The sequence below is a fragment of the Plecotus auritus genome (genome assembly GCF_963455305.1).
Source record: "Plecotus auritus genome assembly, chromosome: 3".
Classification (NCBI taxonomy): Eukaryota; Metazoa; Chordata; class Mammalia; order Chiroptera; family Vespertilionidae; genus Plecotus; species Plecotus auritus.
Genome location: NC_137772.1, coordinates 192,856,459 through 192,869,182, shown reverse-complemented (window position 1 = coordinate 192,869,182; position 12,724 = coordinate 192,856,459). Strand labels below are relative to the sequence as shown.

At 40.2% G+C, this 12,724-nt stretch overlaps 1 protein-coding gene across 1 annotated transcript in view; it reads right to left on the bottom strand.

The window, feature by feature from the left end:
• Nucleotides 1-12,724, bottom strand: part of DNAI7 (dynein axonemal intermediate chain 7) — a gene marked incomplete at its 5' end in the record, with an annotated part of 48,450 nt that overhangs the window by 13,612 nt on the left and 22,114 nt on the right. The window contains one exon of the mRNA XM_080662326.1: nt 1,357-1,432. Coding sequence (XP_080518452.1) covers nt 1,357-1,432 — 76 coding nt within the window. The remainder of the gene's footprint in view (nt 1-1,356; nt 1,433-12,724) is intronic.

Genomic DNA, 12,724 nt, shown 5'->3' with positions numbered 1-12,724 from the left:
TACAAAGGTGTTGAGAAATCTCTGAGTGTATATGTGTACTTGTGAATGTTCATTGCAACATTGTTTATAATGTTAACATATTAGAAATAACCTTACTGTCTATCAATAAAGATTTAAATAATGTTCCATTATTGGATGGAATTATAGAGCTACTAAAAAAGATACGGTCACCAATGAGTTCTGACTTAGAATAATGTTAAATATTATTCATTTAAGTAGCATCTGTATTGTGTTCTGTGTATATACTAGTGGCCTGGTGCATGAAATTCATACATGGGGGTTGGTCCCTCAGCCTGGCCTGCACCCTCTCCAATCTGGGACCCCCTAAACTGGCAGTCGGACATCCCTCTCACAATCTGGGACCACTGGCTCCTAACTGCTCACCTGCCTGCCTGCCTGATCACCCCTAAGTTCCCCCCCTGCCAGCCTGATCACCCCTAACTGCCTCTGCCTGCTGGCCTGATTGCCCCTAACTGCCCCCCTTGCTGGCCTGGTCACCCCCAACTGCCCCCCATGCCATCCTGGTTGCCCCCAACAGCACCCTTCTGCTGGACTGGTCACCCCTGTCACCCCCTACTGGCCTGGTTGCCCCTTACTGCCCCCCCCCACTGGCCTGGTTGCCCTTTACTGCCGCCCCCTGACGGCCTGGTCGCCCCTATACTGCCACCGCTGCCAGCCTGGTAACCCCTAACAGCCTCCTTCTGCCAGCCTGGTCGCCCCACACAGCCTGCTGTTCAGTCATTTGGTGGTCCCTCATTAACCCCTCTGCTGGCCTTGTCGCCCCACACAGCCTGCTGTTTGGTCATCTGTCTGGGTGTTTTGATCGTGATGGCCCCTGGCTTTTTATATATTAGGATGTAGAATGTGATTTAGCATTACAAATACTGTTAGGTTGGAAAAAATATTTGTATGATATAATCCCATGATTTTATTAAAAATCAAGAGAGCCCTAGCTGGTTTGGCTCAGTGGATAGAACATCAGCCTATGGACTGAAGGGTTCTAGGTTCGATTCTGGTCAAAGGCACATGCTGGGGTTGCAGGCTTGAGCCCCAGAAGGGGGCATACAGGAGGTAGCTGATCAATGATTCTAATCATTGATGTTTCTATCTCTCTTTTCCTCTCCCTTCCTTGCTGAAATCTATAAAACTATTTTTTTTCAATCAAGAGACAGAGAGAGACAGGAAAGGAAGCAAGCACAATAAAAGGAATTGTTAACATTGGTTAGTTCAGAAGAGGGATTGTAAAGAATTTTCACTTTAAATATATTTCTGCAACATCTGAATTTACAATGATCCTGCCTTTCTTTTGTGAGCAGAAAATCCCAATAAAGTTAAAAATGTAAGTTGGAAGAATACCTGTTGGAATTGTTTCATTTAATACTTTCATCTCCAGGTCATCTTTTGTGCTTTCAGGTTCTTCCTCGACAAAATTCTAAAGAAAACACAAGGATGGGTGGGTGTGATTGTCAGTGTCTTCTCCAGCCCAAATCCATTCTCCTCTGTTTCAGTCCCCACTGCAGACATTTGTTACCTCAATTCTAAGGCCCCCAACTGACACTTGTTCTGGCATAAAACTTGACTTCAAAGAACATAGTTTAAAAGTCAATCAAAATGAGAGCACATCTCCACAGAACTTCATGGAAGCAGGAGCCAGCCTGCTAAGATTCTCTGCTGAACACTGTCCTGTGTAAAACAGAGACACTAGGAAGCAATGCAAGCTATAAAAATATTATTTACATTTGCATTTGGGGTTTTGCCAAGTTATAGATTTTGCTTATTTGGGCAATCAGCTGTCTCATAGAATAATTACAAAGCCTACTTTTTGGTAAGCCTGTCAAGGAAATGAAAGATGCTGTGTACCAAGTATATAGAAAATCCCATTATACTGAGGGTAGTAAAAAGAATCTATACTAATAAAAGGGTAATATGCTAATTAGACCGGACATCTTCCAGACATCTTCTGGACGGACGTCCTTTCAGACAAAGCCACGGTGGCAGGGACTGAGGCAGAGGCAGTTAGGGGCAATCAGGCTGGCAGGGGGGAGCAGTTAGAGGGCGATCAGACTGGCAGGGGAGGGGAGTTGGGAGTGATCAGGCTGGCAAGGCAGCAGTTAGGAGGCCATCAGGCCAGCAGGCAGAGGTGGTTAGGGGCAATCAGGCCAGCAGGGGAGGGCAGTTAGGGGGCAATCAGGCTAGCAGGGGAGCAGTTAGGGGGCAATCAGGCCAGCAGGCAGAGACGGTTAGGCGTGATCAGTCTGGCAGGCAGAGGCAGTTAGGGGCAATCAGGCAGACAGGCAAGCAAGTGGTTAGGAGCCAGCGGTCCCAGATTGCGAGAAGGATGTCTGACTGCCAGCAGTCAGACATCCCCTGAGGGATCCTGGATTGGAGAGAGTGCAGGCCGGGCTGAGGGACCCCCCTCCCCCATGCATGAATTACAAATTTCATGCACCAGGCCTCTAGTACTACCATAGGAGGACAATATGATTAGAATATACTGTATATCTCAATCGGACACTAAGTTACCTTTGTGACCTTGAGCAAGTCATTTATCCATTAGGAGCCTCTGTCACACCATACAGTCACAACATACAGTCACACCTCAATTGTTGAATATCCCCTATCTCAAACAATTCAGTTCTCAACTAAGTTGTTCACAGAAAAAAATGTCTCAGTTGTCCAACAAAACTTCAGTTCTGGACTAGACAACTCTTTCATGCTGATATCTGTATGATCAATAAAGATTCATGCATCTCTCAGGTGACAAAGGAGAGAATGTATGAGTATGAGTCAGTTTACCACTAAATCTCATGTTGTTAACATCTCAGAAAATTATACTGTGAATATTTTCGGGTTTTTTTTTTTTTTTTTTTTTTTTTTGCTTTTGTTGCTCTCAACATTAACGTTCTAGAATATATGTCATTTTTCATTTTATATTTCATTTGCTTTTTGTTAAATTTTCATTTACATTTCATGAGCGTTTTGTCTTTAAAGTGTTTATTTATAGGTGATATAGTACATTAGACATGGAATCATTTGGGAATCTGGACCAGATTAATTTTTTTTTAAATAAATCTTTATTGTTCAGATTATTACAATTGTTCTTCTTTTTTTCCCCCATAGCTCCCCTCCACCTTGTTCCCACCCCACCCTCTGCCCTTACCCCCTCCCACTGTCCTCATCCATAGCTGTATGATTTTGTCCAGTCTCTTCCCGCACCCCTCACACTCTCTCCCACCGAGAATTGTCAGTTCACTCTCTTTCTATGCCCCTGATTCTATTATATTCACCAGTTTATTCTGTTCCTCAGATTTTTAATTCACTTGATTTTTAGATTCACTTGTTGATAGATATGTATTTGTTGTTCATAATTGTTCTTTACCTTTTTCTTCTTCTTCTTCTTCTTAAAGAATACCTTTCAGCATTTCATATAATACTGGTTTGGCAATGATGAACTCCTTTAGCTTTTTCTTATCTGTGAAGCTCTTTATCTGACCTTCAATTCTGAATGATAGCTTTGCTGGGTAGAGTAATCTTGGTTGTAGGTTCTTGCTATTCATCACTTTGAATATTTCTTGCCACTCCCATCTGGCCTGCATAGATTCTGTTGAGAAATCAGCTGACAATCATATGGGTGCTCCCTTGTAGGTAATTAACTATTTTTCTCTTGCTGCTTTTAATATTCTCCTTTGTCTTTTGCTCTTGGCATTTTAATTATGACGTGTCTTGGTGTGGTCCTCTTTGGATTCCTTTTGTTTGGGGTTCTGTGTGCTTCCTGGACTTGTAAGTCTATTTCTTTCACCAGGTGGAGGAAGTTTTTGGTTATTATTTCTTCAAATAGGTTTTCAGTATCTTGCTCTCTCTCTTCTTCTGGCACCCCCATAATTCTGATTTTGGTACGCTTGTAGTTGTCCCAGAGGCTCCTTACACTATCTTCATATTTTTGGATTCTCTTTTCTTTTTGCTTTTCCGGTTGGGTGTTTTTTGCTTCTTTGTATTTCAAATCTTTGACTTGATTCTTGTGATCCTCTAGTCTGCTGTTGGATCTCTGTATATTATTTTTTATTTCAGTCAGTGTATGCTTAATTTCTAGTTGGTCCTTTTTCATATCCTCGAGGGCCTCACTAAATTTATTGGCCTTTTCTAGAAAATTCTTGGAAAACCTTATAACCATGGTTTTGAACTCTATATCCAGTCGTTTGCTTTCCTCCATTTCTTTCATTTGTGACCTGTTTCTTTGTCTCCAAATTTTGGCTGCTTCCCTGTGTGCTAGGTGTCCTATAGGGCCCAGTGGCTCAGCCTCCCCAGTTACCTGAGGTGGACACTCTTGGTGCACCCCTTTGGGGGCTGTGTGCACAGTCTTATTGTAGTTAAGCCTTGATTGTTGTTGGTATCACTGGGAGAAATTGACCTCCAGGCCAATTGGCTGTGAGGATCAGCTGTGTCTATGCTGGGAGAACTGATGTGCTGGAGACACCCTTATGAGATAAGACTTGCTTCAGTGGGGTTTTGGTGCTCACTGAGTCTGCCCCCTGAGTGTGTCCCTTATGGATCTGAGGAGTTGTAATATGGATGGTCCCACTCTGACCCCTGGGTACACTGGCTCTGGGTTCTCCAAGGAGGTGCTAATTTAGCCTCTGCCTGAGGCCACCCAGCAGGAGCTACAGAGAGATCTTCAGATTCCTCTTCTTTGTTTGGGTTTTGGAGGTGCTCAGATGAGGCCCAGCTGTGAAGCAATGCAAGCGGCTGCAGGGGCCTTGGGCCTTCTTTTGGATGTTCTGGGTCTCACTGACTCAGCTGCAGTTTGTTAGGTAAGTTTAGAATTCAAAGGACCAGGCAATTCATATGCAAAAGCCTCTGTGCTCAGCTTGGATAGGGCGGAGTCTCAGGGCAGAGCAAACAGCAATGGCTTCCTGTCAGCCCTGCCCTAAGAGGCTCCTGGGTCTCAGTGTCCTGTGGTAATTGCTGCAAGCACCTCTGAGAGAAAGTCGTCCTCGAGTTTTGCCCACTGCCAGACAGTCCATTTTCTCTCCGCATGAGTCAGGGTCCCCAGAGTCTCACCCAGAACTGCAGTTCAGAGCAGTCAGGAGCTCGTGTCTCCCTGCGGATTGAAAAAGCGAGCCACGTACTCAGTTGCCAGCCATCTCACACGGGCCTCTGTACCTATGCCTTTACTTCCGCAGCTCCTGAGAGTCTCAGTGTGCTTTTCTCTTCCCTTCTAGTTATAGAATTTCCACTCAGCCAGCCTTCCTGTGGTTCTGGATGATGTCTGTTTTGCCTTTTAGTTGTAGTTTTGAAATTGCTGTGTGAGGCAGCAGTTCAGGTGTTTACCTATGCCACCATCTTGGTTTCTCTCCTAGACCAGATTAATTCAATTTACATGATTTCTAATGGGAAAAAATGATTCAATTTTCAAACAGCCTTCCAGAACAAATTAAGTTTGAGAACCCAGCTGCCACTGTATTTGGTACTCAACTGTGTGCCATACTTATAAATACATCTTGCAAACAATCCTAAGAAATAGCTGTTATCTTAATTTTACCAAAAAGGAAATTGAAGCTTCAGGAGATAACTGCTCTAAGGGTCGAATAATAGAGAAGAAAAGAATTTTGTATACTGTAAAGCACTAGATAAATGTGCTGTTATAAAAATTTGGTGTGTATGTTAATATTGGCAAACTGAATGATATCAGCAAACTTCGTTTCATCTCAACTACCACCTGAACTTCTATAGCAATATAATAACCTTACACCAGAATTCAAGTTAGAAGCTTAAAGCCAGTTAATCACACCAGGCCTCCATCATCAATCACCATAAAAGTCACATCCCCTCAGTAAATTTTCCTTTTCCTTACTCTCATCCCTGTGTTGGCCTTATCTTTCTCTCGCCCAGTTTTAACACTATTACATTCTCTGACAACCCTTTCCGTTGTGCCTCTGAAACTTCTCACTTATTAACTCATTCATTCAAAGAATTTTCAGAGTGTCCAATTTGTGCAGGCATTGGTAAGTACTAGGAATAAAATAAAAAAGCATATAAGGTATCTGACTTAGGGAACTTCAGTCTATTAGGGAAGCAGATGAACAAATAGGTAGAATGGTTTTGTGGGTGTGTAATAAAAAGTGAGGTGTGCACAACAGGAATATAAAGGAAGAACAGTCAATTCTGTGGGTGGGTGAAGATAAGAAATGATACCCAAAGGTGATGAAGTTTGAACTAAATCTTGAAAGATAATTAGGTCATCCAAAACAAAACAAACAAAAAAACAGTGGGAGGTAATTCCAAGTGTGAGTAAAGGCAGAAAGGCCTGGAGCAAAACAGAGGGTTGCAAGCACCCCACGCAGTCAGGTATGGTTGGGTGAGGCATGCTAGGAGGGGGTAAAGACCTGAAGCTACAGGCAAGCAGGGGCCAGCTTATGGAGAGCTTCGGGTGCCACTCTAAAGACTAGAATTTCTTCTATGGGTAAACAAAAGCCCACAAAAGGCTTGTGATAGAAAAGTATCCTGAATGAAGAAATTTGCATTTGTAAAGGTACTCTGGTGGCCAGCTGATGAGTGGATTGCTCAGTGGAGAGAGAGGAATCCAAGGTAAGAGGATCGGGGCCATTAGAAGCGTACATGCAATGATAAGTAAGCAAAATCAACATAACTTGGATGGTGATTGGATATAAGGAGCAGGCAAAGCCTGATTTTCAGGCATCTGGCTTAGGTTATAAGGTGAGGTGGTCCAATTATCCAGAAAAGAAAAGGAGGAACGACAGGGTTGGGGGGAAAGTAGTGAATTTGATTGTGGATATGTTGAATTTAAGGTGTCTAGGTACATCCAGGTGGGCTTTCATATTATCTACCATTAAAAAGCCAGTTGCATTTCTTCCTAACAGGGATTGTGATCATTTAAAATACCAAAGATATCAGACCAATAAGCAAGACAGGCTTTCCAATTCACATCTTCAAAGAGTTGGAAGTTCTTCAGGGTTTAGACCAAATCGTTTCTTGCTTTGTAGGAAGACTAAGAATTTAGACTTTCTTAACATAACCTTCCTCTTGATAACCACATTCAACAACAGGAATTTATCAGCTTCTACATTGACACATAATGGAGAGAATAATCTTGTAGTTAACACATTGCTTTTACGTAATTAAAATTTTTACTATTTTACGTCATCTTTAGTTCAATTGGCTTTTGGGAAGTGAACTTCTTCATGCAGGAGACAATGAGCCCATTTACATTCTGGTGCAGCTCACTGATCTTAAGAACTGCTCTAGAATGTGTTCCTGTCATTGCCACTGTATCATCAGAGCTTATTCATGACCAAACAAACAAACTCCAGACCACATTTGTTGACAATTATTCATAGTTTTGTATATTATAAAGCTCTTTGTATTCATTGGCACTGGAGCTGAAAAAAAATAGTTTTTTTCTTTATATTATCATCATGTTTTATATTTGGTAATAAAAAGTCCTCTTTCCACAATTGTTTTATAAAAATTAGCTATTTTCCATGTATTATTTTCTTCTGGATAAACTTTAATGGTGTTTTATAATAAATCTTTTATTTTTATATAAGTACTAGAGGCTGGTGCATGAAAATTTGTGCACTTGGGGAGTCCCTCATCCTGGCCTGTGCCCTCTCGCAGTCCAGGACCCCTGGGGGATGTCCACCTGCTGGGTTAGGCCCACTCCAGGTGATTGGGCCTAAGCTGGCAGTCAGACATCCCTCTGGCAGCCCAGGAGCCCTCGGGGTATGTCAGAGTGACAGCTTAGGCCTAAGCCACAGTTGGACATCCTTAGCACTGCTGAGGAGGCTGGAGAGGCTCCTGCTACTGCCACTGCGCTCACAGCCATCAGCTCAGCTTGTGGCTGAGCGGAGCTCCCCCTGTGGGAGCACACTGACCACCAGGGGGCAGCTCCTGCGTTGATCATCTGACCCCTGGTGGTCAGTGTGCGTCATAGCAACTGGTCGTTCTGCCATTAGGGTCACTTTGCATATTATCCTTTTATTATATAGGATTTTAGGTTTCTAATAAATCTACTAAAAAATAAACATTTTCTAAAAATCTTTGCCTGGAAATGTTAACAGAATATGAAGCAGAGATGGTAGTTAAAGTATAACTTTCCATGACACAAAGCTCAAAAGATATTGGAATTGGCTTATGATATGGAAGAGCTTCATGGAACAATAGCAAAGTATTTTTCTTTCTTTTTTTTTTTTTTTTAAATATATTTTATTGATGTTTCACAGAGAGGAAGGGAGAGGGATAGAGAGCTAGAAACATCGATGAGAGAGAAACATCCATCAGCTGCCTCCTGCACACCCCCTACTGGGGATGTGCCCGCAACCAAGGTACATGCCCTTGACCGGAATCGAACCTGGGACCCTTCAGTCCACAGGCCGACGCTCTATCCACTGAGCCAAACCGCAAATACTTTGCGGTTAGGGCGCAAAGTATTTTTCACTGCAATTTGATAAATGCACAGATATTGTCACATGGAAATTATTTTAGTCTATTTGCAATTTGAATTTGATATGAAAACATGACTTGGATCATGAATAAGATCACTGGAAACAGAATAGAGATTCCAGAAATAGATCTTAGGATCCACTTGGGAACTTAACATATGGCATTTCAGATCAGTGGGAAAAGCCTAGGTTGATATGGTGTTTTGAGATAGCTGGCTAAGATTTTAAATCAAAGAAATTTATATTCTTTCTCCCCCCTTTACACTAAAATAAAGTCCAGACGGATAAAAGACTTAAATGTAAAAACATAACAAAACTAATCAAAGATAACAAAAATCATGCAAGGATCTGAAAAGATACTAGGTGATTGATATGAACAATTATGAATGGTGTAGGTGATCTCGATATTGCATATTGCAAAATGTCAGCAATGAACACTTTACAAATTTGATAGAATGTCTTGAATTTTATTCTATCAAAATATCTATACAAAGGAATTTGCTGATCTGAAATCCAATTTTTTTTTCATCAGAAGGTAATTTAAATTGTACCAGAGCTTCAGAATAAATTGTTTGAACTGGCTTTTGATAAGGAATTAAAGATGAATTTTGAAAAGTTAGCATCACTGCTTCATTTTGAGTAACAGTTAAGAATTATTACCCTGAGTTTGCTGAAATCTCATTCAGTCCTATAGCTTGAATACCATCTATAGGCCAGGGGTTCCCAAATCTATGCTAGTGAGATTCTTTAGGCCTCACAACCCCTATATTGCTTAACTGGAGAAGTGCAGGATCTGCACAGGGCCATCAGCTATGTCTGACTTCTTTCAAAACTCCAGGTTCACATTTGCTTACCTGATTGACATTTCCATTTGTGTGTCCCAAACTTGTCACGACCAAAACAAAACTCTTTTTACACTGTTACTCACAACCAACTCAGCCGATTCCTACCCATCCCAGTAAATTAAACCACCATCTGCTTTGTTTCCCAAAATAAAAACTCAGCTGGATTTTTGCCTCCAAAACCAATCCCAAACATATCCACCTTTCCACGTCTTACTACCACCTTGGTCCAAGCCACCTTGACCTCTCATGCCTCCCAAGCACTAGATACTGTGCTTCCCCTATGCAGGCCCCTCACAATTCAATCTCTGCTTAACAGCCAGAATAACCTTTCATAAATCAGATCATGCCACTCTTCTACTTACAACCCTCTAATGGCTTCCCATGCATTTACAATAAAATCCGAACTTGTTACTGTGGCCTGCATTCCCTGTTTCATTTGGCTTCTGCTTCCCTCTCTGACATCATCACATACCACTTCTTTCCTTACCCACCATCCATCCATCTGTCCACTGGCCTTCTTCCTGGTCTTCATTTCTGTCTTATGACCTTTACAGTGACTATAGACTATAATATTTTTCCTAATTATCATAGAGCTTATCCTTTCTGGTCATTTGGGTCTCAGCTTAAATAATAACTCACCATACAAGTTCCCCCTAACCACCCAATCTAGTAACTCCATATCGCATACACCTGTTTAATTCTGTGCACTGCACGGCATTTATGACTGCCTCCTATTGTCCAGTTCTTATTTGCCCTTAGTTTTTCCTGACTTGTATGTACATCGTGAGAGCAGAAATCTCATTTGTCCTTTCACCACTGTCCCCTGAGGACCAGAGCAGCACCTAGCATATAGAGCTAGGCATTTATTGAGCAAGTAAAAAGATAAGAATAAGGTCCAGGAATAAGACCAAGATCCAGGGCGTGAGCATGAAAATGGGTTGCTGAAGTGAATTTGTGGAAAGGGGATGCTGCTGAATGTTAATGCTAGGCTTTCCACCTAGGCTAGTCTCAGAGTTTTAATCTGTCCGTGATGATGCCAAGAAGTCCCCAAATCTCTACAGCTATTTCCTGGCTCCACACTTTTCCCTCCGACCAGAATAGCTGCTTCGCCTTCACATGGAAGCTCCTCCTTGCCTATCAGAAGATTTCACTCTAATGCCACCTCAACAGAGAAGACTTCCCATCTGTTCACTCCAGCTTTTTCTTTTGGATACTTTTATCTTAACTCCCACACATAATCTCTCTCATTTCACACATCAGAACATATAATAACTGTTACTCCTCCACAAGATTGTTAGCTCATTAAAAACAATGATCATGTTGAATTCCTTATAGAAGGTACTTAGTAAATGCTTTCTATATATAAATATATGTTCATATTTTTATATATCCATTTATGAATATACATTCATATTAAATATATAATATATACTCATATTTATGGTAAATCTTGCATCTGTTTAACAGTATCTTAAAGGCAAGGACTATTTTTTTTTTTAACTTGAACTTTTTAAAGTTCAAAGATCCACATACTATAAGGGATTCCCCTCAGGATAACTAAAATATTGCTGAAGTTGATTAAATTAAAAAAACATTTATTACAAATGTGGTATACTTAAATTAGGCTTTTCTAAAAATTTGTAAAATATATTTAATGGGAAGTCAGTATACCTACAATATTATTGTGTTATTATTATTACACATTTAAATTAACTAAATTATGGTATTAAGAGCCCTCTAGTGGCAAAGTTCTTAATAGACCCATGGAAAAGGAAAGATAATTTGGACCATTTTCTAAATCTAAGAAGAGATTTATTTTTTAAACTTACAAAGTGCTAAATATTTGTTATTTGTGATTACAAGTCAGCTATTTTTTACCATAAATTCCTACATTATTATACTAATAACTTGCAATCGGCCTCTGAATTCATTTAAAAGATATGAGAATTGTAATATTTAAATATGCTAACCTAAAATTATAACAATAAGTGGTTTACCCTTAAAAATGATGCAAAAGTAGATAAATTTTTTCCTCTAAAACCAAAACATAGTAAGTGTGCCTACTGATCTTTCAGGGAGCCCCTTAATTTACACAGACACTCACAGAAACACATGTACTAGTACAACACACACACAGACAAGTTAAATTTCATGAGCTGATATGCCAGTTTTTGAAATTTAGAATACATTTTTGCCACACAAAGCAAACAGAGGTTTGAATAATATTTTGGGTTATGATAGTCCCAATATTGCTGTGATTATAAAGGAATTCAAACCTAACCACCATCCATAACCACTGCTTCAAAATGGAGTGCAGGGAGCACACTGTTCCTGAGGCGGCTGTGGGGTGGAAAGGACTGCTGAGGAGAGGGTCTCAAGAACCTCCCAGGACAAGCTGGTAGATTCCCTACACATGGCAGATATGGCTCTCAGGACACCCGACTGTAATTGAAAAGGTCTTAAATGTTTTCCAAAACACAGAATACGTTCATGCGGGTAGTGGCTGAATTTCTTGATATGGGTTCTTTTTTGCTGTTGTTATAGCTGTATGATAATTTTTTTCCTATTTTAAACATTCATTTAATTTTTCATTTTCAGTTGCCTTTGGGTGACTGTTCTTATGTAAGTTCTTCACAACAGACTCAAGTCAGGGTCTACTTTCAATCATTTGACCATCCATTCATTCACTTATCCCTTTACTCATTCAATAAACATTTATTGGGCCCCTACCATGTACCAGGCCCTGTGCTTACTATAAGTATGAAGCCTACCAAGATATTCTTGTCCTCATAGTCATAATTTCATGTTTAAGGTAAGAAAGAATTAAACAGAATGACATGAGCATAGTGGAGAGATATCTGGTTTAGTCTGAAAATAACTTTGTGGATGTAAAATTTAAGTCTTGAGAGATGAGTAGAAGTTAGGGTGGAAGAGATGATCAAAGGTAGGGAATTTCACAGAATAGCAAGTGGGTGTCTTAGAGGCCTATCATGCATTTTCCCCCTTGGAAACCAAAAAGGAAAACACATTATTTTATTTTCTATTCGGAAAGAAATGTGTGTTCAGAAATTATTTACTGAAAATTAAAATAATGCAGAAGTGTAAAGAGAATTTTTTTAAAATCACTGATAAAATACCATCATCCTATCTCCCTCCCTCTAATGACGAGGCATCCAGATTTTTTTCTATGCATTCACAAATAAGTATTTTCTCCCTCACAAAAGCAGAATCCTATTGCAAATACAGTTTTATAGCTTGGAAATAATATCTTAAAAATACATCTTCGGTATCTTACTATAGAAAAGTATACCGGTTCTGATAAGCTATACATGCATATATCTCAATGAAAAGAAAAAAATAAGTGTTTGCCATGTAAATACAATATATCACATTATATACATTTTAATTATTATTTCCCAA